The sequence below is a fragment of the Cimex lectularius genome, unplaced genomic scaffold (genome assembly GCF_000648675.2).
Source record: "Cimex lectularius strain Harlan isolate CLEC.00 unplaced genomic scaffold, Clec_2.1 scaffold79, whole genome shotgun sequence".
NCBI lineage: Eukaryota > Metazoa > Arthropoda > Insecta > Hemiptera > Cimicidae > Cimex > Cimex lectularius.
Window position 1 is genome coordinate 1,677,538 of NW_019392727.1, and position 27,639 is coordinate 1,705,176.

The 27,639-nt window shown below is 35.4% G+C and overlaps 1 protein-coding gene across 3 annotated transcripts in view; it reads right to left on the reverse strand.

Moving 5' to 3' along the window:
- The window catches only part of LOC106663336 (protein prickle-like), a 118,851-nt gene extending 92,037 nt beyond the window's left edge, over positions 1–26,814 (reverse strand). For all 3 annotated transcript variants that reach the window (XM_014388103.2, XM_014388102.2, XM_014388100.2), the window contains exon 1: positions 26,413–26,814. In XM_014388103.2, the coding sequence (XP_014243589.1) occupies positions 26,413–26,711 (299 nt within the window). In that variant the 5' untranslated portion in view covers positions 26,712–26,814. The remainder of the gene's footprint in view (positions 1–26,412) is intronic.
- Positions 26,815–27,639: the final 825 nt, after the last annotated feature.

Genomic DNA, 27,639 nt, shown 5'->3' on the forward strand with positions numbered 1-27,639 from the left:
GTTATAAATTATTGGGTTGGTTCAGATGAAGTGTCCGTTTCTAGAGTAAAGGTTTTTTTAGTAAAATTACTAATTTAAAAAAAAAATCGTTTTATTCGAAGTATTTCATTTTCTACACATTCTTCCCAACGCGTTACCATCTTTTTTGTACCGGAATTGAAGAATTTTGACCTTTGAAATAAAACTTAAAAGCTTTGGTCTTATATATTTGGCCATCATTTTCAAAAATTTTTCCTCTGACGAAGTTGTATAAATTCCTAGACAGGCGAAAATCTGTTGCCAGAAGGTGGATTCGTAGGCAAGCTCTTTCAATTTGTTTACAGTATCTTTCGAAACATGAGGACTGGAGTTGTCGCGGACTATAGGATCTTTCCTATTTACCAGTGCAGGTTGTTTTTTTGTGTAATTTTTTAGGCATTTTGTCAATTTCCTTGCAGTACGATGGAGAGTCCCACCTCTAGGCAAAAGGAGTAGTGGAAAATTCTAGGCATGAACCATCACACGGTCACCATCAATTTTTTTGGGTGTACATTTGGTTTTTGGCATGTCTCCTGGTCTTTCGTCGATGTCTAACCTCTGCCCTGAACGACGCTGAGTGTCATACAATCCATTTTTCATAGCAAGTCATTATTCTTTCAAGAAAGGTTTTTGCCTGGCGAACTTGTCTCAAGGCGCTTTAACTGCTGTCCTCAGTGAGCTCATGAGGTACCCATGGATCAAGCTTTTTGACTTTTCCTATGTACCTTAATTGTAGCTGTACTTGCATTTAGTTGTGCTGCGAGTCCTCTGACTGTTTGATAGTGGTTTTCTTCCACCTGAAGCTTAAGGACATCGTTGTCAATTAAAGTTGTAGGTCTTCCGCGAGGCTCGTTTTCCATTTCCGTATTCCCTTACGCAAACTTAACAAACCAACGGCGAATTGTAATAAAAAATGAAACTTATCGCCTTAGTATTGATATAGCTCCTTTAAACAAACGAGTCAGATCGCCGAAGATGCGGTTTAACGCAAATAACAATTTAATATTCTGACAAAACTTGATACCATTGTGTGAAAATTTTTAAACTGAATCGATACGCTGGGCCTTTCTTGGAGAAATATTATTTCGGAAATGTGACGAACAAAATAATTGGCAGGGTGACAAGTCAATTTATTCGAAGCGTTGGCTGGAAATAACAATTATTTACAGCATAAATCAAGGGAAAACTCACGGAGAGGCGATGGAACCTTTGTGGAGGCGATCATAACGGAAAAACGTAAAAAATCTTCCATCGGAAAGATAAAATAAAAATCGTACGATAATCCGCCAAATAATCCCTTCATGTATGACACAAGTATTGCATATTAAAAATTACAAATTATTATCCTCTGTGTCAGATGGCTCTGAACCCGTTTTAATTAACTTAATGGGAAATTGATTAGGTTTGTATTAGTTAATCCTATATGAAAATGAAGAGAAATAATTTCCAAACAAAGCAGAATAATTAATCTAACGTTTATCTTTATTTCGAAGGACTTTATTACTCCTGCAAAAATACAACCAATTAATAATCCTGGCGTGTAAGATTTATGTGTATATATTTTAGCCGGAGGAGACAAATTAATTTATATTTTCTCATATATTAATTTCAACTTTGATTTCTTATTAATATTATTTATTCAGGGCATCAATTTACTAGAGCCACCTCCTGGATCTCAAAAACTACTCAACCTGACAAAAAGGAAATTTTAGTTTCTTCAAATGATAACCTCAATTTTCATTTACAGATTCATCAAGCCCATTCGATTATAGGAAAAAGTTGAAAATCCATTCAGAAAAATGTTAGATATAGAAAAGCTAAAAACTTCGCCATTGGTTTCAAGTCATAAATGAATTTTTGTTTAGATTTTCTTTTTGCTTAAGCCAAATCTTATCCTACCTAACTCTAACCATCCTAAACCTAACCATTCTCAACAATTAACCAAACTCTACACAACAAACAAGAACTATTTGAATCCAGAAAAAGTTAGATATTGCAGAAAAAACACGTTAATTTTTTAAAAATCAACAATGAAGTTTTGTTTAGATTTTCTTTTTGCTTAAACCGAATCTTACCCTACCTAACTCTAACCATCCTAAACCTAACCATTCTCAACAATTAACCAAACTCTACACAACAAACAAGAACTATTTGAATCCAGAAAAAGTTAGATATTGCAGAAAAAACACGTTAATTTTTTAAAAATCAACAATGAAGTTTTGTTTAGTTTTCCTATTTGGTTTATACTACTTTGGAAAGAAGTAGAAAAGAGAGGAAAGAAAATGCGCGGGGGAAATGTGGGTACTCTGCTCTTTCTTGTTTCTTGCCTAAATAAATAATTTCTTTAACTATATCCCCATAATCGTGGGATATATTTAACTAATGAAATTCGTTTTTCGTTATAAAAAATGTCACTTCTATCCATTTTTTAAAAATTTTCGAGGAAGTTGTTATAAAAACAAGCGACTGACGCAGCGACAATTCGATACAGTATGAACTGTGTGAATGACACCATGCTGCACCATGTCCCGCATCGTACAGAAAATCTAGCGACCGAACATCCCAAGCGACTAAAAATCGGTATCTCATACAGGTCGCCTGCCAGTCTCCCCGTCTGAATGACCGTATCTGTCCCAAAGTTACATCGGTCTCCTCGATACCGATCTCTCATACCGATCGCCTCCGTGTGAACCGGGCCTTAGGGTTGGGGTTACGTAGTAGTACATATAAACCAAAAACCCTTCCCTGGTTCTCTCCAGCTTATATAATGGTGTTGGAAACTGCGCATGATCCGATATATGTTTGAATTTTAAATTCGCACTTTAACTACATGACGACAGTTATAGGTTTACCATCGCCCAGGCATCCAAAAGATCATGGCGTGTGAAATGTGGAAAAAGGGCTATTTTGGGCATTTGAATGGAAGGAACTAGCTCGTAAACAAGATGATTCCAACGATATCCTTGACCCTAATTTTGATTTTTGTGACCTCCATTCTTTAATTATATCGGTTAGAGAATCCCTAAGAGAGGAGGTTGTATGAGACGCCATGATGTCCCAACATTACACACTATACAGGGAACTAAGTCCGAATGTAAAGTGTGCAAGCTTGACTGGAAACAAAACTAAATTTAGATCTTCGATCCATCAGATGGTTGGTGAAGTTAAGATGCGAGTTACTTAACTTGAAGTACAAACCGTACCAAGCTTCTGAACGACAAGAATGCCGTCTTTGCAACTTCAAAGCATTGGAGGACATTTTCCATATTATAGGGGTTTCCGTATTTTTTCTGAATATAGAAAATAGTTCTACGGGTCCAGTGTATTTACAAGAAAAGAATTTTTAAGTTTGTTGGATTGATCCAATTGGGCTGCAATGGTGGAATACACCAAGGCAGCGTGATGTGTAGGAAGGATTATGTTGAATGATAACATTGTTTTATTTTGTCTTTTAGTCCACGTTATTATTATTTTTCAATTAATTAATATTTATGAAAGGTATTGGTTGATATAAAAGTGAGTGTGACGAGCGGGATTCGAACCCACGACCTTCGGCTAGATACGCCGCTGCTCTACCACTTGAGCTATCGCGACTTCGATCTACACGGACACTAACTTCCCATCTCAACCCCAACTTTTGAATTTTCCCTCCTTTTTGCCATTGTTCAACTGAAATGGAGTTATTATTTTTTATTGTTGTGTGTATACGTATTTCCCTTCTTACTTTTATTCTTGTTTAACCCTATTTCTTCTATTTAATATATTTTTATTGTGTTTATTGCATTTTACTAATCCATTATATTAGTTTCTATTTAGTTATTTATTAAATCCATTAGATTTCGTGGTCCTATTGACCAAATAACATCTTTCAATTAGTTAATATTTATGAAAGGTATTGGTTGAGACAAAAAAGGTAGCGTCACGACTGGGATTCGAACCGACGACCTTGGGCTAAACACGCCGCTACTCTACCACTTGAGCTATCGGGTTGTCCGGAAAATAATGCAGGATTTTAAGTTTTCATTAAAAAAAATCTATATAAAATATTCTGTTTACGTTTACAGGATTACTCATTTGTATGAATGTCAACACTTATTAATCCTCTTCCAAATGATATTGTTTGTTTACCTCTGTAGCATTCCGCTACTTGGAAATAATTCAGTCATCCTTATAATGTCAAAGCGAGAATTTCGTACGATTTTCTTTTACGAGTTTAAACTCGGCCGAAGCGGAGCCCAAACGGCTAGAAACATTAACCAAGTCTGGGGCGAGGGTTGTGTTAATGAGTGCACTGTGCAAAGGTGGTTTAAAAAATTTCGGGAGGGAGATTTCAGCCTTGAAGATGAAGAAGGTCGTGGAAGGCCTTCCTCTCTTAATGATGATGTTCTGCGATCAGTGGTGGAAGAAAACCCCAAAACAACTGTTCGAGAACTTGCAGAGCAACTCAAAGTCAGTAAAACGACCGTCGCTGACCACCTCAAGGCGATTGGAAAAGTGAAAAAACTCGAAAATTGGGTTCCACACTCATTAAACGATCGCCAAAAAAATCAGCGCTTTGATGTTTGTGCATCACTTCTTTGTCGAAACAAAAATGACCCATTTCTGGCCAGAATTGTTACATGTGACGAAAAGTGGATTCTCTACGATAACACTAGACGTTCTGGACAGTGGCTCGACAAAGGAGAAGCTCCAATACATTTTCCAAAGCCCCCAACTCATCAAAAAAAGGTAATGGTTACGGTATGGTGGGCTTCATTTGGTTTAATACACTACAGCTTCTTAAATCCTGGCGAAACCATCAATGCTGAATCATACTGTAACCAAATTAATACCATGCATCAGAAATTGGCAGTAATGAAGCCCTCTTTGGTCAATCGGAAAGGGCCCATTTTGTTGCATGACAACGCTCGACCACATGTGTCACGTGTAACGTCACAAAAATTATTGGAGCTTGGCTATGAAACTTTGCCTCACCCACCCTACTCTCCGGACCTCTCGCCTACTGACTACCATTTTTTTAGACACCTGGACCACTACTTACAACACATAATATTCAAAAATCAAACGGAACTGGAAAATGCATTTATTGACTTTATCAATTCTAAAAATTCTGAATTCTACTCAGACGGAATTAATAAGTTACCAACACGTTGGGAGAAATGTATTGAGAGTATGGGAAATTATTTTGATTAAAGAACATTGCTTTAAAGTAACTAGTTTCTTTTTTTTTGTTTAATACCAAAATCCTGCATTATTTTCCGGACAACCCAATATCTTGACTTCGATCCACTCGGACACCAACTTCCTACTTCAACCTTTCGAAATTTTCCCTCCTTTCGTGGGTTCGAATCCCGGTCGTGACGCTGTCTTTTTTATCTCAACCAATACCATAAAGATTAATTAATTGAAATTAGTTATTTATTTTATTTCAGGAAAATTTATACTTTTGTTAACCGTTTACAATAATTTATAATCAGAGAGGTTTATATTATTTTGTAGTGTATACAATTACTGATTATTTTATTTATATATTCTACTTTATTGTGTTATTATTATTTTTATGATCATTATTACTATTACTACCATGTTCTCCCCACGGAGTATCCATGCCGTATGGTTTATGTTTTATTGAGTACGTTTATGTTCACATTATTATAATATTGGTTATAAATTTAATAAACTTTATTGTTATTATTATTACATAAACCAAAAGAAAAGCTAAATAAAAAGTTTTTTTTTGTTTCTATATTAGATTAGAATAATTCCAATATCAGAATCCTCTAATTTATTTGATTTATTCACGAGTATCAGAGAGATTAGTCATTAATTAATTAACTTGACGGCCAGAGGCTGTTGATTTAAATTGTCATTTTAAAACATTTCTATCTAAATGGCCGGTGTTCAAATTAATTTTGTCGGCATTTTTACTGACTCAATTTTTATTGAGCAATACCCCTTGCAGACCGGAGGAGCCGACTAACTTCTAAGTTGCACTTTCTAAAATTCACTCGATCTGACCTCACTTGAAAATGTAGCAAATTAATTAAACGGATTTGTCCATCTCGAACGCGAGTTAAGCATTTTTCATCCGTAATTGACTCGGATTGCGATACGCGCAAGAGGTGTTTTCCTGTTCCGAGCTATGTGCTCTCGGGCGAGCTGAATCTTTGAAATAAATTGAAAACTCGTCTTGCCCCAAACGTCCCGACTGTCATGATATTTATGCTTAGATTAAGTACTCGTTCAAAGAGATGCTTTCCGTTTTCGTACCCCCTTCATAATTCTGTCAATATTCGAAAGCCCTGTCGTATTTTCTTAATTTAATTGGGTTGAAAACCGAGTCCCTTTGAATCGCCGAAATTGGAGGGACAGCGCTTACCTCCTTTATTTATTTGTTCAACTGCACAGGTGTATTTTTTTCCTCGGAATTAAATCAGAGCAAAAGCAAAATACCACTAGACCCATTTTTAAAAATCAAATATTGCACCTATTCAATAAGACGTGAGCTCTCCAAGAAAAAAAGAAAAAATATCAGACTGAATCGCTCACACAAAAGTATGGTTCATGAGAACCTAACGAATCACTTTTTAATTCCACAAGTGCTACTCTCTACTGTTCCGAGTCCTGGACGGATACAAACAGAAGTAAAAAAAAGTTCTAACTAAATGATACAAGTGGCTTCAATAAAAAGTTAGAGAGTTACACATCTGTCTTTTACTCTTACTTTCTATCTCCCTCTTTCTTTATCTCAGTGTCTCTATCTTTCTATCTATCTCTTTCTTTATCACAGTGTCTCTATCTTTCTATCTCTTAACTTCTCTCTCCCTTTCTTTATCTCAGTGTCTCTATCTTTCTATCTCTTAAGTTATCTCTCTCTCTCTCTCTCTCTCTCTCTCTCTCTCTCTCTCTTTATCTCAGTGTCTCTATTTTTCTATGTCTTAATTTCTCTCTCTCTTTCTTTATCTCAGTGTCTCTATCTTTCTATCTCTTAAGTTATCTCTCTCTCTGTCTTTATCTCAGTGTCTCTACCTTTCTATCCCTTAATTTCTCTCTCTCTCTTTCTTTATATCGGTGTCTCTATTTTTCTCTCTTAATTTCTCTCTCTGTCTTTCTTTCTTTCCCTCCATCCCACTCCTCTCACTCAGTGCCACTACATCTATCTCTTAATCGTACTCTCTCCGTTTCCGTCCCTCTCTCTCTCTCTCTCTGCTTTCCTATCAATTTTTCTCTCTCATTCTATCTATCTATCAATTACGCTCATTCTTTCTCTTTATATATCAACCTTTCTATCTATCTCTTAATCTTACTCTGTCGTACATTTTCCCCATCTCTTTCCTTATTTCTCTCCCTCCCTCTCACTTATCCCCCTTTCTCTCTCTCAGTGTCTCTATGTATATACTCTCTCCGTCTCTCTCTCTATCTCTACCTTCCTATCAATCTTATTTTCTCTCTCTCTCTCTCTCTCATTCTATCTATCCATTACGCTCATTCCCTCTCTTCATATTTCTACCTTTCTATCTCTCGCACATTCTCTCTCTCTCTCACTCTCTCTCTCTCTGTCTGTCTTCTTACAACAAATATTACAATCAATTATTCTTTGGCGGAATATTTATAAAAGTACTCCATCGACCCCAATCTAGATTACCTTGAGTACTCCACCTACCAAACGGAATGAGTGTACTGTATGGATGTATTTATGTGTATGAATGTATTTATTTGTATGAATGTAGTGTATGAAAGGGTAAATAGAATAGAACAGACTTAGTCGGGGGCTGAAATGACCTAGATGTCGGAAGCACCAGTCAAAAAAAAAATTCTTTGTATGTAAGGTCTTGGGTGAGATAAAAAATGGCTAAAAGGGGGAAAAATTCGAACGATTGTAGGTTGAGATGTGAGCAACGGCGAATTTAGCCGACGGCCGAGGGTTCGAATCCCGCTCGTGACACTGACTTTTTATCTCAACCAAGACCTTACATAGAAAGAATAATTAATTGAAAGAATTAACTTGGTCAATTGATCACTAAAACGTAAATGGAAATCTTACAATGTGATGGCAGCAGAACGAATTCCAGGCTAATCCATCTCTCAGACTTCAACAAGAAATAATTTAAGAACTCCCTTGCTTTCCTCCAAGAGGTTATTCTTCATTTTCCGTTTTATCTTTTTTATAGAATTTTTTCATATATTATAAACGTATAGAATTTCAGTCTCGTTGACTCGGCCATTTTATGTTGAGCCGCATGTATGTTATGAAATATACTCACCGTCTGTCTACTCGAATAAAAACATAATAAATACATTTTTAAAACAACAACATAATAACACCGTGAAAACTTGACTACAAGACAGCTTTATTGAAGCGAAAATGTTAAAATATTGAGCAGAGTTGCATAAAAATTCATTTAGTACATCCGCTCGTACTATGTTTCTGACCTTTCCAATACGTGGCCCCAAGGGTACACGGTTCATTTTACAATAATTTGCAATTGTTGAGACGAGACTGTAATCTAGTTGAGGTACAAGACAAAACAATTTCCTCCCTTAATCGAGACCGCAACGCAAAACGTGAACTTTTCCTAATTTATAGTTTAAAACTAGTTTTTTCCCCCATGAGCGGATAAATCTCTCTCAATCAAATTTCCAAGGGATTATACACACTAAAACAATATGTTGTTAGAGATAATGAGTATTATTAACAACATATAAGAAAAAATTCACCTAAGTTATTTTTCAGGTTTAAAATTTGCTTTAAAACGTCTAAGTTGGTGCACAAGAAACGTAAATAAAACTAAATTGATTTTAATTAAATTTACGGACTCATAAAGCCTACGATTTTCCCGAAGCCATTTACAATCGCAGTTCAAGATATTCACTCTAATAGGCCAATTTAAATGCCAATCACCGTCTGATTTCAAAATGAATATATATAGATTTCCACCCAGGAGGGGAGGAAATTTTTTGTAAACACGGTTTTGTTGTATTAAAAAAGGTGTAACTACTTTAGGTTGCTGCACGACATTAACATACCATTATCATTATTACTATAAAAAAATAAATAAAAAAATAGCTGGTAGGGATAAGTAGATTAAGTTAATAATGGTTAGGTGGTGAGGTTAGGTTAGGTAGGGTTGGGTTAAGTTAGGCTGGTAATGGTTAGATTAGGTTGGGTTAGGTTAGGTTAGTAATGATTAGGTTAGCAGGGTTAGGTATAGGTTGGGTTAGTAATGGTTATATTACGTTTAATATTTGTCACAAATTTAAAAATGGCGCCAAAAGAATAATTCAAATAATAGTCGGTTGAGAGGAGGAGTTGTATATTCGGGTATCGAGATCACAATAGCACAGATGGTTAGAGCACGGCGTATTGAACCTCAAGTCGTGGGTTCGAGTCCCGCTCGTGACGCTAATTTTTCACCTCAACCTTTGAAAATAATAATAAACAGAAAACTAATTAAATAATTATAATCAAAAGATGTTACATCAAAAATTTCCCGTTGCTAATCATACATCGTAATGCGACTAAATGATGCTACGAAGTACCCCGTTAAAAAATTAAGTTTAAGAAAATTTAACACCTATACCAAACGTGGAGGATACACGATAACGATCATGCGACTGATTTTCGAATAATTTTCGCAATTTTTCTGAATTGTGTTGGTTTTAGTTAGTTGATAGTTGGTTGATATGTTACATTATACTGAGTTGAAGGTTTCAACAGAAACTATTAAGTTATAGTAAAGACTCTCCAAAAAAGGGTGTGTCAACATTAATATCCAACTTGTAGAAGTGAATATAAAAAAAATAGTATTGGAAAAATTATCGCTACCATAAAAAAATAAAATTCATGAAAATTTGACACCTATAACAAACGTAGAGGATATAACACACCATGAAACTGAATTTGCAATACTTTTTGAAATTTTTAAGCATTGTGTTAGGTTTGATTAGGTTAGATAGGGTGTAAGATTTGGTCAAAGCTTTAGGATATTGCCAAAAATTAACAAATCACTATTTTGCAAACCTTAAAAAATGTAGCAATCAATTAATTAAGGTTTTAAGTTGAGATAAAAAAGTCAGTGTCACGAGCAGGATTCGAACCCACGACCTTCGGTTTGATCCGCCGCTACTCTACCACTTGAGCTATCGTGACTTCGATCCCCTCGGACACTTCACATCTCAACCCCACCTTTTGAGTTTTCCCTCCTTTTTACCATTTTTCATTTCATTTTTATTTTATGTACTGTATTAAATTTATGCCTAATAATGGGAAAACAACAATTTAACTACATGGATGTTAATTTTTTATACGCATTTATTTTTCAGGGGAATCCGTACTTTCTGTTTCACTATCAATTTGTAAAATTTTATAGCATTTAAAGCAATAGTGAATAATTCATTTTTGGCAATAAAGTAATGTTGTGAACTTATCTTACACTCTACCTAACCTACCCTAACCCTTACCCTACTTTACCTAACAAAACCCTTGTAATTTTCCCTCCTTTTCGCCATTTTTCAAATGTCGTGTAATCGGATTTGATTCTCGGCGACAAATGAAATGGCCTCGGAGAGCTTTAGTGAAGTATACTTCATTTTAATTCATTAAATTCACTATTTTTTTCGTCGTCCTCTTGACCAATTAATAACATTCAATTAATTAAGGTTTTAAGTTGAGATAAAGTGCCCGAGGGGATCGAAGTCACGATAGGACAAGTGGTTGAGTAGCGGCGTATCAAGCCGAAGGTCGTGGGTTCGAATCTCGCTCGTGACACTGACTTTTTTATCTCCACTTAAAACCTTAATTAATTGAATGTTAATAATTGGTCAAGCGGACCACGAAAAAATAGTGAACTTAAAGGTAGCTACGAATTTGTAGTATAATAAAATTTAGAGTTGGATGCTTAATCAGAATGAACAGACTTTCTCCCAAAAAAGAGATGCATGTCACAATAGTTAAAATACAAGGAGTATAAGTGAATTTAAAAAAATAAAAAATAAAATAAAACCGACTGTTTTTTGAAAAATGGAAATGAAAAATGAAAAAAAAAATACCGCCTTACAAGAAGTTAAGTTCATAAAAATTTGACACCTATAACAACAATTTTTGTATATTGTGCTGGGTTTCGTTTAGTTAGGAATGGTCAAATTAGGTACAACTATGGTTAGATAGGGTGTAAGATTTGATCACAACTTTAGGTTGTTGGACTCTGATGGTATATTTATTCGGTTAAGCAAACCTCTTAGATTTATATAAAAATAAATTCAATAAAAAGTTATTATTTTTCTTTTATTGTAACGCCTTCTAATAAGAGTCATTACTTTTGCAAATATAAAATAAATCAATTCGCAATATTATTTTCTTCAACATACCATAGTTACTGATGATTAAGCTTGAGGTAGAAATTGAAATCCTTATTTATTGTTTTTATTAGAAAACGATTTTACGAGGACATGCAAAATTCCGCCAGTTTACGACTGATTCAGTGTTATCTATTTATTATACAGGTTTGCTTCTAGATGTAATCATATAAAACAGTTAGTTCATTTTATTGAGGATGTACCAATTAACGTTCCGATTCCAAGGGCAGCCAAGGTTTCATAGGCGATTTAGCCTCTATTTTTTTTTTCTCCGGATACGGAATGTTTCCAGATAGAAAACAGCCTGTATGGAAACTGGTCGTAAAAATATCAAATGAATAATATATACAAAGGGTGGTCATATAGTTTAGACTCCGTCCGAACTGTCGAAGTAAACTCTTGAGAAATTCATGAGCATATAACCTCACCCCAAACTACGAGGCAAGGCTTCATTTTCTAAAGAAAATATTAACCCTCACCGTACGGACTGTAACGTTTCACTTTAACACAAACTTGGATTGGTGTAAAATTAGTGGCTTGATTTTTGAATTTTTACAAGAAACGTTCTACAACAACAATAAAGCGAAATTTGTAGAAACGGTGGAAGGTTTTGTTGTATCTTTTACAGAATTGTGTCCGTCTTTTACGATCCGCCTGGTCTCCTTCCTGGGGTATTTGTCTGCAGGAAGGGTGTTTATGTAAGATACGCATGGTCGGAGATGATCAATTCACACAAGAAAACTTGACTATATATTTTTTTTAAAATAAAATATATGCATAAATGTGTTTAGTGACCGTTAGTGAATGATTAATCGGAGATCGGGAGATGCGGTCTGGTCTGACGTAGGTTTTAGAAAAACATTTTCTTTATCGTGCCAACGTTTCGATCCTTATTGAGATCATCTTCAGGGCTCAAAGTGTTTGTTTTCCGTGTGCCCTCTGGGGGCACTCTTAACTCGACAGACACGAATGACGCAGCTACACGGAAAACAAACACTTTGAGCCCTGAAGATGATCTCAATAAAGAGCGAAACGTAGGCACGATAAAAAAAATGTTTTTCTAAAGCCTACGTCACACCAGACCACATCTCACGATCTCCGAATAATTGTATGCATATAGTATACAAATAAATATAGTATGTTTGGTTATTGAGATATCGTGAGATGCGGTCGGGTGTGATGTAGGTTTCAGAAAAACATTTTCTTTATCGTGCCAACGTTTCGATGTTTTATTGAGATCATCTTCAGGGCTCAAAGTGTTTGTCTTCTGTGTAATTGTGCCATCCTTGCGTGTCGTGTGGAGAGTGCCCATATATGTTATATAGTATGTTTATTATAAATTAATACGTTAATAATAATTACAATTAATTAAGGTTTTCAGTTGAGACAAAAAAGTCAATGGCACGAGCGGGATTCGAACCCACGATCTTCGGCTAGATACGCCGCTGCTCTACCACTTGAGCTATCGTGACCTCGATCCACTCGGACACCAACCTCCCATCTCAACCACAACTTTTGAATTTTCCCTCCTTTTTGCCATTTTTCAAATGTCGTGTAATCAATTTGATTCTCGGCGACAAATGAAATGGCCCACGGAGAGCTTTAGTGAAGTATACTTCATTTTAAATTTATTAAATTCACTAGTTTCGTGATCCGCTTGACCGATTAATATATTACAATTAATTAAGGTTTTTAGTTGAGATAAAAAAGTCAATGGCACGAGCGGGATTCGAACCCACGATCTTCGGCTTGATACACCTCTGCTCTACCACCTGAGCTATCGTGACCTCGATCCACTCGGACACCAATCTCCCATCTCAACCACACCTTTTGAATTTTCCCCCCTTTTTGCCATTTTTAATTTCATTTTTATTTTATGTACTGTATTAAAATTATGCCTAATAATGGGAAAACAACAATTTAACTCCATGGATGTTAATTTTTTCATACGCATTTATTTTTCAGAGGAATCCGTACTTTCTGTTTCACTATCAATTTGTAAAATTTTATAGCACTTAAAGCAATAGTGAATAATTCATTTTTGGCAATAAAGTAATGTCGTGAATTTATCTTACACTCTACCTAACCTACCCTAACCCTTAACCTACTTTACCTAACAAAACCCTTATATAATCTGTCTTATGATGTGTTATATCCTCCATGATTGTTATGTGTCAAATTTCCACGAATTTTTTAAGGTAGAGATAGATGGCCGGCCTCTTTATGACCCTCGCACCGCGACCAGTTTTGGTTTATTGTGCATCTCATATTTTTATCCCCTCTAGGTCCTCGTTAAGCTTAGGCTTTTTACCAGACCCCAAAGCTTTTACAAGGGCTCCCGTGTGTATCATTTAGACCTTTCCTCTCCCAGGATTAGGAATCTCAGCCAGGATAGGCCTGTTCCGCTTGTATCTGCCACTCCCAGTCTCTATATATATGCCTCCGGAGTCTGCAGTGTCCAGTCAGCAGTCCGACCATTATTCTATTCCTAGCACGTCCTAGATTTAAGAGTTATACCGTTACGTTCTGTGATTATCTTTGATAAACGTTTTTGCATGTCTCTGTTCTGAAGGTAGCTATTTTTCCTATACTATTTTTTATATTAACTTCTACTCTGTCTGTAATCAATCATCACCGAAATCAATTCTATTTTTTAAAGGAATTTTTAATTCAGATTAATTATTTACGATATTTTCGGCTGCAACAAGATTTTACGGAGGGGTGTCGGTGGCCGCAACGGTTAAGCGTTGGCCCGGCGCTCATCTCTGTAAGGTAAAGGTCCCGGGTTCCAATCCAGCGGCCCTGCATTCGAACCCGACATTACAAATGGGCTTTTTTCAAAAACGGTTGATGGTTTCTGCCGTTGCGAACCCTCGTAAAAAAATTACAGGTTGAAAGGTAGTTTCTGTTATAAAATGTAAAATTTTGTCTACTGACCGGAAGTATTCAATATTTTACTTATTAGGGCAGTCTTCGGTTTTTTTTTAAGAGAAAACCCCTAATCAATCCCGCTATTTGACAGGGTCTGACTCTGGAAGCGACAGAACGCATTTCTCGTCGGAGCTCATCCAAATGAGACATGGCAGATTGGTGAGAGATCCTAAAATCAGCTTTTCCGGAGGGTGAAACGACCGATTACAAATTAAATTCCCAAACCGGAGAGCAGTCGAGGAAAATAAGTTCGGAGTAAATAGTAAGAATGCTTAAACAATAGAAAAGATCAAGCAGGATCTTAAGCCGACCGACACCTATAATAGTCAAGCTGCTTGTGATGGCATGAAGATTAAAAAAAAAAACGGGCAATTTTGCTTAGATTAATTGGGATCTAAAGGTTAGTATGTATATAAATTATTAGTTCAAAATGTTTATTTGGGGATTATTGTCCAAGCAAAATAAATCTAAAAAAACAATTTAGATAAATAATCAAAAAGCAATATTGCAAAATAACAAGCACTTTGCATAAATCGAACGTCGTGTTTTAATAATCTTCTCTAATGTTTCGAACGTAGGAAAAATGTAAAGCAAACATATCGACTGGGGGAAAAAGTTTCGAATTTGAACGTCCTTGCATCTAGACCGGATACCCCACAAAAAAAAATGAATAAAATAAACCAAAAAATATAAATAACGCTGAAGAAAATTGCCCGCTCTATTAACTCTCGCCACCAGGAAGTATTTCCATAATAAATTCACCTAGTGATTAAAACGATTTCATCCTTGGTATAATATTTCTTGTCGGCCTTGGGGCACAGCGTACGTTTTCGACTATATCCTTTGCGGACTACTTTATTTTTAAACGGCAGACTGTCAAGAAGAAGAAGAAAGATTCGCAACGTAAATTTAATCTGGAATATAACTGTAGTTTTGTTCTGAAGATGGCATTTAAGACGTTTGTTGCAGCCAAGATTATGAACCAGTACTTAAAGCCAGAAACACACTTAGCCGATGCTACGCTACCCGATGCTACCCGACGCAAATCCAAACTCCAATTTTCCAAAAAGGTTGCATTACCCCCGTGCACATCTACCCGATGCTATGCCACGCTAACCTACCCGACGCTCTGCGATCCCCACTGTCCAGATTTTCGTCGGGTCGCATCGAGTACAGTCGAAGACAAAAGAACCGGACACTCATATTTTTATTCAAACTACATGTATTATTGTCGTTATATTAATTACAACATACTTATTTTAATATAAACCAAATTAACTGTGATTAAAAATTAATTAGTTTTTATTTAAAAAATTAATTTTAATGGTTTGGTAGAAAATTAATCAAAACACCGGCATACGATTTTTTGATATAATGAATTTAACTAACAATTTATTGTACTCGCTTATTGTACATATACTAAAATTGGAACAATTTATTACACGGTTTTGCTCATAACATTTAATTAACAATTTATTTCATAGTTTTGCTCGTAAATTTACACCAGTTTGTAATGTCGGGTAGCATCAGAACAGGACACTCATATTTTTTGTAGTTTATTTCAAACTAAGTAGATGTAATTTTGTCGTTATATTAATTACAACATGTTATTTTAATGCAAACCAAATTAAACGAGATCAAAAATGCATACGTTTTTATAAACATTGTTTAATTAGATGGTTAGGAGTAACTTTATTTAAAACAATTAAGTTTAACAAACAATTTATTAGATGGTTGTGCTCATAAAATTTAACTAACAATTTATTACAAGGTCTCAAAATAGTGCATTAAGAACAAAAGATGCGTTGTGATTGTGATAGTGATTATTGTGATAAAAGCTGTGGACTGTACGCGACGTGTACTTGCGTCGGATAGATGTGAACACCCCACCAAAACGTGGCAAGGCGTCGGGTAGCGTCGCATGGCGTAGCATCGGGTGTGTTCCTGGCTTTAGGCTTTCCTATCTTTAAGGCCGCAGAAGATAGGATAAGATCAGAACATGATTTTCGGCAGTGTACAACGTGTTTGTGTGTCTTTACCAATACAAGTTGGCCTTATCGGGAGCTCTGCAACCCGGGGGACACGCGTTAAGAGAAACCTATGTTGGCACCCAATATGAGGGATTGCAGGCGATTTGGCAGATTCTCGGGGTGGGTAAGTGCAGGTTAGGATAGATCAAGAGCTTGGTGTAGAAACTTTGGATCAGTTCATTGAATAAAGGAATGAGGTCGTTTTGTATAGTGAGTTAGCGAAGTAAGAAGATTTGACGATTTGTCTGAGTACTTTTGATCGGAAGGTTTGAATATGCTAAGCGAAGTGTCTAGTACACAAACGGCTAAAACAGATTTCGGTCCTAAAGCCATTGCAGCTGTAAAAGTCGTTAAATTTTCCTCTTAAGACTTGTGTGAGGAGTCTACGTCGGTCCATGTATGATTTGATGGATATCTAGCAAGTAGGGGTTTTATGTTCCCCCAGCACTACAGCCTTCAGGCTTATTGTACTTTTCCTAGTTCCTATGTTCGATGTAACCAACTCTATCTTTCTTTTGAGAAGGGTTAGGTGGACTGTCGTTGCTACAATTCTTTTCCCTGGGTTTTCTTTGTATTTCAGGTTATTCTCCATTGCGCGGTAGCTTCGCATTCGAAGATACTATTGGTGGTTGTTTCCTTCTCCGATGCATGATTTTTCAGATGCAAGTGACCGGTAGTCCTACCACTCTTCTGCTCGTTATCTATAACTGTAGCTGTGAGTATACCAGCCTTGGTGAGGTTTTACTGTGACTAGCGTCATTCACTTCTCCTTTTGTCTTCTTTACTCCATTCTGTGATGGAAGATTCTGTGGTTGTTTTTGTTATCCCAAAATAGGTTTAGGGTCTCTATATGGTCTTGCAGATCCTCCTCCGGACAGTGCGTCGACTTTTTCTTTATCCAAAATTCCTTTGTGTCCTGATACCCAAGATATCATCTAGTTGTTGTGTTTTCGAGAGTTTGGATGCATTGATTCACTAAATTTGATGTAATTTTTTCATATCGTAATGCTTAATTGCTGCTTGGATTTCCGATCTTTTGGGGATGTTTTTTTTCAGTGTAACACCTCTTTTTTCCTAAGATTTTCTAATGCAAACGGACCAAAAAGTACTTCATCGTCTCTTACAGGAAAATAATGTATATAGTCTTATCACTCCTCCGAGCCCTATGTAACTGTAGCAATGAGTTAGCATGTTTTGGTGAAGGTTGTTTTATCATGAGCTGACTGAGTCTGATTAAACAGTCCTAGTATCTTACTTAAATGGAAGTCCATAGATTTTTAATGATGTACTGGGATTGTACCAGACGTAGATTCTGAGAAGTTCAAGGTATACTTGACGTTAGAGCTTGTTTGCGAAATTGTGATATCATCCGCATAATGATGATATTGGAATGCAGAAAAAAGTAGGCAGTATAAATGTTAAAAAGGATGGGACCAAAAATGCACCCTTGTGGGACGTTGGCTTGTATTGGCCTAATATCTCGTGCACTCGTTGCCGCCCACTCATATTTTGTTGAAAATCTGCACTTTGTCGGTTCAAATATAACATGGTTTTTAAGTAAATTACACCAAAGAATTAGTCTAATTCGATATTTTAAAGAGGGACAAGAGGTCCTCTTAATAAGATTAGATCTTAAAATGGCAATTTTTTGGTTTAGACTGCATGCTGAAAAACCTAGTCTTATTTATGATTCTCCACCTTATGTTCAGTGGTCGAAGATGCTGAATTATGCGAAGCAGTAAGCCAGGACTTCAAATACCATCTAGCTGTCACGAAAAAACTCTTTAAACCAGAAAATTTCGGACAGAGGACTGGGACTTAAAAAAATAACCATAAATTAATTAATCTTTATTTAAGGTATTGGTTGAAACCGTTAACCAATGATTATGTGGAGATCGTGAGGTGGGGTCTGGTGACGTAGGTTTTAGAAAAACACTTATAGCCCTGAAGATGATCTCAATAAAGGTCGAAACGTACATGATAAAGAAAATGTTTTTCTAAAACCTACGTCACCAGACCGCACCACACGATCTCCACATAATCATTGGTTAACGGTCACTAAACACCACACATTTATGTAAGGTATTGGTTGAAATGAAAAAGCCATCGAAGTCGCGATAGCTCAATTGGTAGAGCAGCGGCGTATTTAGCCGAAAGCCGTGGGTTCGAATGCCGTTCGTGACACTAGCTTTTTCATGTCAACCAATACCTTTCATAAACATTAACTAATTGAAAGAAGTTATTTAGTCAATCGGACCACGAAATATAATGGATTTAATACCTATAAAAAAACATTTCATTTTCGTCCTATTTCATTGAAAAAAATCAGGATGAAAAATGCTTTCCAGTGATGTAAAATGAGAAAAAAATAAGTCTTATTTGTGAGTACAGCCATTCTAAAAATCTGTTTTGTCACAGTGATGTATCATATTTTTGCCCAGTTTTCTAGGCCTATCGTTATATCCCACCGAGAGAGAGAATCGTCTCGGTCGACGAAAGACGGGTAAAGAGGAGGCGATGGATCAAACAGGTGGTTGTTGAGAAGATTGGTCCCGGGCAGGTACCAAGGCGGAGTAGGGCCCCGCCGAGTAATTTAGTGGTCTGCTGAGGATGGAAATAAGTCGCTGGAGGTTCAATTTTTTTAAGGCGTGTCCTTTCTCAGTCCTCAACTTGCCGGTCTGTTCCATCTTCCAAGTTAGGCCGCGAGAAGAGGAAATTTTTTTATGAAATACTGTTCCCGCCACAAGACTCAAAACTTGTCTGTCTAAAAATCTGACGTATATATCTGCTTTTGGGTATAAAGACAATAAATAATTCTAAAAACTGTCGGATTGGGCAAGATTCTTTTGAGAAAAATAAACCTAGTCGACTAATTAACATCTGAGAAATAATTTCTGGATAAACGGGTCAATAAAACAAAAGTCCTGACATTTCCCACAGTCTCGGGCCAGTAATTATATTGATCTTTGAAAGTAAAAAGCATATAATTGTATATAAAAGTAGTGATAAAATTCTGACTTCAATTTTACATTGCTCGTTAAATTCGTAAAATAAATAAGTTATCACAAGCAAAACTTTGCGTATTTTTCCGAAATTTCAGGAGGGACTTATTCGATTAAATATAAGTAAAATGAAATATTTGAATGTTCTATATAAAATAGAGAATTTATCCTAGAAGCTGTTTTTAACACTGGAAGAAGCATTTCCTCTAAATTGAGCGTCACCTGCCACCGCGGGCTATCATTATCGTAAACGTTCGGATTTCCTGTTCTTGTCGGCTGTAGGCCGTCCTTTGCAGTCTTGCCAACAAATGTTTCTTCCAGTCCGAATATTTTTATATCAGTTAAAAAGAAAATAACCTAACTTACCTATCGAATTTTTTAAAACAGCGTCAAGAGAATGTATTCCATTACGAGAAAAAGTAAATACGGTGGTCAATCATGCTTAATTATTCCAAGCAGTAAGCTAGGACTTCAAATGATACCGGCCAGTGACCTAAGAACCAGGAAAATTCGGCCAACATTCCTTAAGCTTAAACTTTACTTGATTGGTCATTGAACTAATCCAAAAATAACAATTCATTCCGCAAAAATTCGTTAATTTTAAGCAATTAAAACCGACTATAATCTTTTCCCTTTTGGTCCGATTTTTATTTTTTACCAAAACCAAAGTGAAAAATGCTTTCCGGTGATGTAAAATTCAAAATGTCCGGTTTAGGTTATATTTCAGTAAGCGTAGTATTTCAAAGAAGTAAGCCAGGACTTCACTTGTTACCGAGCAGTCACATAAAAATTCTTTAACCTACGAAATTCAGCCATTACTTTATCCTTAACTTCACTTGACTTGACATTGAACTATTCCAAAAATAAATAATTATTCTGCAGAATTTTTTTAATATTAAGCCTAAGGTGTAAAGTACTAAAGTCCAACATTTCAGTGGTCGACGATGCATTCGAAGAAGTAAGCCCGGACTTCAAATTGCCACTTTAAGCAATCATTTAACACTTACACAAAAACAGCAAACATCAGCCAAAATCTACGCCAAAATACTTATTCCGCAAAAATTTGTTAATTTTAAGTAATTAAAAACGACTATAATCTTTTCCCTTTTGGTCCGATTTTTATTTTTTACCAAAACCTAAGTGAAAAATGTTTTCCGGTGATGTAAAATTCAAAATGTCCGGTTTAGGTTATATTTCAGTAAGCGTAGTATTTCAAAGTAAGCCAGGACTTCAACTGTTACCGAGCAGTCACATAAAAATTCTTTAACCTACGAAATTCAGCCATTACTTTATCCTTAACTTCACTTGATTTGGCATCGAACTATTCCAAAAATAAATAATTATTCTGCAGAAATTTTTTAATATTAAGCCTAAGTTGTAAAGTTCTAAGGTCCAATATTTCAGCGGTCGACGATGCATTCGAAGAAGTAAGCACGGACTTCAAATTGCCACTTTAAGTAATCATTTAACACTTACACAAAAACAGCAAACATCAGCCAAAATCTACGCCAAAATACTTATTCCGCAAAAATTTGTTAATTTTAAGTAATTAAAAACGACTATAATCTTTTCCCTTTTGGTCCGATTTTTATTTTTTACCAAAACCAAAGTGAAAAATGTTTTGCGGTGATGTAAAATTCAAAATGTCTGGTTCAGGTTGTATTTCAGTAGTCGACCATGCTTATAATTATTCGAGGAAATAAGCCAGAACTTCAATATTGTTACCGAGCAGTCACATAAAAATTCTTTATCCTTAACTTCACTTGATTTGCCATCGAACTATTCCAAAAATAAATAATTATTCTGCAGAATTTTTTTAATATTAAGCCTAAGATGTAAAGTTCTAAGGTCTAACTCCAAACAATATTTCTGACAAAATGTATTAGTTGGTGAATTGTGTGTAGCTTAATTTTTAGTTTAAGACTATTTAGGACTATAACCTTTTCCCTTTTGTTCCGATTTCCATTTTTACCAAAATCAGAACAATGTTTTCCAGTGATGGATAATTCAAAGTTTCAGTTTCAGATTTCATTTTAGTCGTCGACGAGTCTTAATAATACAAAGCAGTAAGTCAGGGGTTCAAATGCCAACGTAAGCAATCGCCTAAGAAATTTTTAACCAGGACATTTCAGCCAACCAAACCAGATTCCTGTACCAAAGAATCTACTTATTCTGTATAAATTCAAAAAGTTTCAATGTTAACAGTTTTTAATTTTAAAAAAATCCTATCAATGTTTCTTCTGTATATAAGACGAAAAGACTAGACCTGAGATATATCAGACTATTTCAGAAAAACGTATCAGAAGTATAAGTTTTAAATAAGAAATATTCCACTTTGATTAACCGTTTCACTGCTGCAACAACCACTTGCACTCACATGTTTTCTCTTTCGTGATTGGTTCAGACACAATTAGCCCAAAAAGGTTTGACTCGCCCTGCTTATAACCCTGATTATGGACAGTTTATTATAAGAGGGTTTAAATTACGATGTGATAGAGCGTGAATTTCTTTAGCATCGCAACTGAACTGGTATCGCCAGATACAATTTTTGGTTTCTTAAGTACTATTTAGAGTGTTAATATGTGTATGTTACCAATTTTTTGTTCACAAATAATCTAGATCTCTGTATGCGTCTTGATTAAAAAAAAATCAATTGCTACTGCCAATCTATCGACCTATAAAGGTCATCATCAAGGACGAAATAATTACATTTCTTTGAAGATAGACTCAGTCCCAACATTGCCAAGGAGTCAATTTGTAGACCTCTTTAAATAGTTTTTCCTGATGATGCCCTTAAAATAGGCCTAAAGCTCTAACATCATTTATCTCAAAACCTAGAAGACAGATATTCATGGTTCATCAATTGTTTAAAAAAAATTGTAAAGTGCATTTTATACCCGTAATCGGACTATTATTACCATTTAAAAAACAACGTTAACTTATGACAAATAATTTTCCTATTTTGTGTATTTTCTTATAGAAACATTTAATATATTTTTATGACATCCATACGTTTAAAAAGCCACGTTATGTTTGACGTTAAAATCCTTTTAGCTGTTTTTGATATCCTTTTCAATCAGATCAATCATCAGGGCAAAACAACTAAATTTAGACTATAGACTAAGTCCCAACATTGCCAAGGTATGTAACACTATAACAGGACTATATCTTCAAAGAAATTAGAAACCGTTTATTAAAATCTTAATTATGTCAATTTGCAGACTGAGATTAGTTAAGATAGTTTGACCCTGATGATGACCTTAAAAAGGTCCAAAGCTGGGCAGTAACAATTGAATTTGTTTTACATCCAGTCCATACCTTGATCCAGCTTATTCAGATTAAATTGATTAGTTTAGTTTGACAGTTTAGGTTGTTTTAATTGAAAAATTTTCAATAAAGATTTTCTGCTAGTGTAGCTGTTTATATTTTATTTATGGCCTGAAAAACAGTGGACATCGCTGACCATCTGTACTTGCAAATGAAAATTCTTTCTTTAAATTAAATTTTAAAGTTTTAAAAGAACAATACTCCATTTTGTTTAACCACTGCTGCAACAACCACTTGCACTGACACTTTTTCTCTTTCGTGTTTGGCGCAGGTACAATTTAAAAAAACTTTCAACCTGGCTAAGGGTTGTTTATTATGAAAGGTTTTAAGTGCTACAATGTAAAGATAGAGCGAGAATTTTTTCAGCATTGTAGCTGAAGTGGTATCGCCACCAGATCTGATTTTTGGCTTATTACGTACTATTTACAGTGTTAGATGTATCGATCACTTTTCCACTCACGAATAATCTGGATCTTGGTATGGTCTTGATAGAAAAATCATTTGTTACTGGCAATCTATCGACCTATTTTATGCCCATCATCAAGGTTGAACAACTAACTTTCAATGACGTCAGTCTCAGTCTTAACATTGTCAAGGAATTTAACAGAATAACAGGCGTTATAGTCCTTGCTTAGTTATATCAATTTGTAGACATATTGCAGATTGTTTCGCTCTGATGATGACCTTACAATATGTCGGAAACTGAGCAGTAACCACTGAATTTTTTTCATCAAAACATTTCGTGTCTTATTACTATGACAGCTCCAAATCCAATTTTTACATACGTACATACAAAACGTCAAACATCTTTTATTCACAATGGAATTGATTACTAAGGCAGATATTTTGTGAAAAACCTATGCTAAAGAAAAATTCAGATGTATCGGTGGGGGATTCTTCTCTTGGATACTCTTCTGATAACCGATTCACTCGACACTATTTTAAAATAGGATTTTAGCGGGCGACTAGTCACAATTGTGAAAGAAATTACGAAAATTTGGTTCAAAATTATTTAAATTTGTATATTATATGCCAGTGATTCTCAAACTCTGCGACGCGGCGCCCCGACTCGAAAATTTTCTATAAGAAATGCTATTATTATTTTTATATTTATTTAGAAATCGTGAGATGCGGTCTGGTGTGATGTAGGTTTCAGAAAAACACTCTCGACACGACACGCAAGAATNAGCTCAAGTTTAAAGAACATATTTCTTCAATAAAAAATAGATCTATGAAGATTTAGCTATCCGGAATACTATGAATTTAAAAATCCTTTATGTTTTGTCTATCTTTAAAAAGCTTTTGTACAACCCATACTAGAATATGCTACACCTGTTTGTAACCCATTCTATCTAAATTATCAAAAAATTCTTCAATCTGTACAAAACAAATTTTTAAAAAGCCTTTCCTACAAACTCAATCTTCCTCGGAATTATGCCTACCCTGGAATCCGCTCTGAATTTAAACTTTTCGAACTGGCACTAAGAAGGGATTACTTTGATATTGTTTTTGTATTTAAATTGTTAAACAATCTCATTGATAGTCCTTCTCTCCTCTCTCAACTACAGCTATATGTCCCTTCGTACTGTCTTAGAACCTATAAATTATTTTATATTGAATTCCAAAGCTCTAACTACATGCTTTCTTCTCCTCTACACAGAATGATGATCAAGAGTAACAACATCTGCAACAGCATTGACTTCTTCAATAGTTCTGTGCAATCTATGAAAAACCTTATCCTACAACCTTAGTTGAATGCTTTTATATTTCATACTGTACAAAATTATTACAATTAATTAAGGTTTTTAGTTGAGATGAAAAAAAGTTAATGGCACGAGCAGGATTCTAACCCACGATCTTCGGCTAGATACGCCGCTGCTCTACCACCTTTAAAAGGCAAAAAGGAAGGAAAACTCATAAGGTGGGGTTGAGATAGGAAGTTGATGTCCGAGTGGATCGAGGTCACGATAGCTCAAGTGGTACAGCAGCGGCGTATCTAGCCGAAGATCGTGGGTTCGAATCCCACTCGTGCCATTAACTTTTTTTCATCTCAATTTATTTAATTTACTGGTTCAACTAATTCTCGCACTCTAGTCTTATTATATATTTACAAAAAGCATTATTTTCATTAAATATGTACCTAATTATTGTAGTTTCAATTGTCTTTCAGCTTTATTTTGTTTTCTCTGCCTTATTTGGTTAGTAATTATGTCTTTCATTTTTGTTGTTCAGGTTTTACTCTTTAATTGTATTTTTATATTTATCATTTATATTATTACCATGGATATACGTCCTTATTCTTTTTATATATATTATTTGTATTTTTACATATATTATTTATGTTTTTTGTTATTGTAAAATGTCTTTTTTATAGTGGATTTCGATTCGTAAATAAATAAATAAATATATCAATGCTTTTCTGAATTGAAAACGAATTTCTACTATTATCATAAAGTTCACGTTTGGATAGAATATTGTTTTGACTTGGGGAGGAAAAATTCTGATATATTAAGAGCACCGGAAACGGAAAAAGTTTAGGAACCGCTGCTCTGCTATATGGATGTGATGCAAATCGAACTTTGGCCGCCGAAGTCAAGTTTGATCACTGAGCACCTGGAGACATTCTTGCATAATTTGCACTTTTCTCGTATTAGTTCTGTCACTGGACGTGTTTCGATTTATTAGTGAATTTGTTAGGATAAAACAAGTTTCGACATACTTTTTTCGTTAAATGTTAGATATTTTAATCAGGACAGTGCAAGGATGAAAAATTTATAATTGATAGGAGAACGGTTTTAGATTTTTAACTCCTATTTCATTGTGGTCTGATTTCTTCCTGTTTAAACTTACAATATATCGAATTAGAAGACAAATTTTAAAATGATAAATTCGTTGTTTATTCGCGGGACATATAATTTATGCTGATGCCCGACCGCAAAAAACCGGTCGATAAATCATAAAAATAGAATAATTCTGGTCGGTGTCTCATTTTATTTTATTAATTTTTTCCCACTTCTTAGAAGTTTTTGATGGTTAAATCTCGGCTCGATCTGCTGGGGAATTGTCGAAAAAAGAGCCTATAAAATAGATTTGCGCTAGGCGAGAAAAAGCCGCTGGACTAGTCTCTAAAAATTCAACAGATCATCGGATTTAATAGCCGGGTCATGTATAAAATCATACCAATAGATCAACATAAAAACAATCGGTAAGATATTGCTTTAACGACCATATTCAACGAACTTCAGTTTTCGGTTTGGTTTTGGATCCGTCGAAAATTTGTAAAAATTGTAAATGTTCTTTATAAAAAGATAGTTCCTACTTACAATTAATTGTTTAAAACGTCCGGATTTCAAGCTTGAAGGAGTTCTACAACCTGATGATGAGCTATAAACTTGAAATCAGGATTGTTGAAAACAAATGATTTTGAGTAGGAACTATCTTTTTAAAAAGATTGAACAACCCAATCACTCCACCATTTATTTTTTCTATTGTAAATATTTGAATTGTTTTATTTTTAATTAAAACGAACCTTTAAAGTGATATCCAAAGAAGATTAAAATTTGCGTAAACCCTGAGCAGAATGATAATAATCTCATTTTTAAACCGGTTGAATGTAAAAAAATGACCTAGGATTCGATGAGGATGGCTTGGAAAATGTCTCTAGGTCGGAAGTTAAACTTTTTTTCTTGATTCAGATTGCAGACACTGAGATATTAAATCATCGCTGTCAGATAAGGAAACGAACTCACAGGTTGTGATTTTGGTTGATGATGGTGTTGACCAACTGTTGCTGGGGTCGCCGTTGATGTTGCTGATCGGTTTGTTGTTCCTCTCGTACATGTTGTTCAACTTGCTGTCTGATGAAATATTTTTGAACCGGCGCCTTCTGTCTCACTGGAAGGTGGTCGGTGGTCTGGGTTGACTTTGCCGTCTTGACGCCTCCGTAGAGCTGCCTGTAATATTTGTCCTGGTCACCGTAGACCCAGCAGACTTTCCACCACTGGCGGCACATGAGCACATTTGCCGATTGGCCACTTGCGGTCGTCATTTCCTATTCCTACCGGACGGCAACCGAGACCGAGACTGACCGAGAAACGTAGACCGAGTGAGAGCAGAGAGGAAGAGGGAAAAAAGAGCATTTAATGGGCGAAGCCTGCCGAGATCCGCCGACTCCGCTCGAATCGGCGACAACAAACGGATTCGACGGATTTCCTTCTTCCCAACACTCCAACCCTTTGAAAAAAAAATCACTTTTACCAACCGTTTGAATGGTCACATTCCTCCTATTTGACCTTTTTTGGTTAGTCCAATTATTGAAAAATTGATCGTCTGCACCTCGACCGAAAATATTCCTTACAGCCACTGTAACTGTAGTTTTGCCTTTTTTGACTTGTACCTCGGCAACTTTTACTATTTAAAATAAAACTAATTAAACAGGACGAACATCAAGACAGGAACATTCATCGAACACGCAGAGAGAAAAACTAATCAGCTCCTTAAACTAATCTCCTTTAAAATGAATCGTTCTTCATTCCAAGGTACATAGTGTTTTTTGTTATTTTCTAAAAAGTTTGAATATTTTTACTTTGTTAAAAGCCTTAGTGACCGAGGATAATTTTGGTCTTATTTATTTATTTTAAAGCGATTACAACTTGTAGAGGAGTGCTGACAAATACTCAAGATTTGTCTAATGGTTGGATACACGCAATAAAAGAGGGTTACTGCGAAGTCATTCAATTCAACTTTTCAGGCATCAACATTATTTCGGTAAGGACACAGAGTCCTTTATACAGGGTGTTCGGCTACTCGTTACAAACTTTGCCAGCAGATTCTACATTCAAAATGAAACCAAAAAGCCCCAAATAACTATGGTCCGAATCTCAACAGTTTCGCAGTTATTCCACTTTTTCTGATTTTTTAAGATTTCAATACCTCGCTTTAAATAAAACAATGATAACTCCATAATTAAAAGGTTT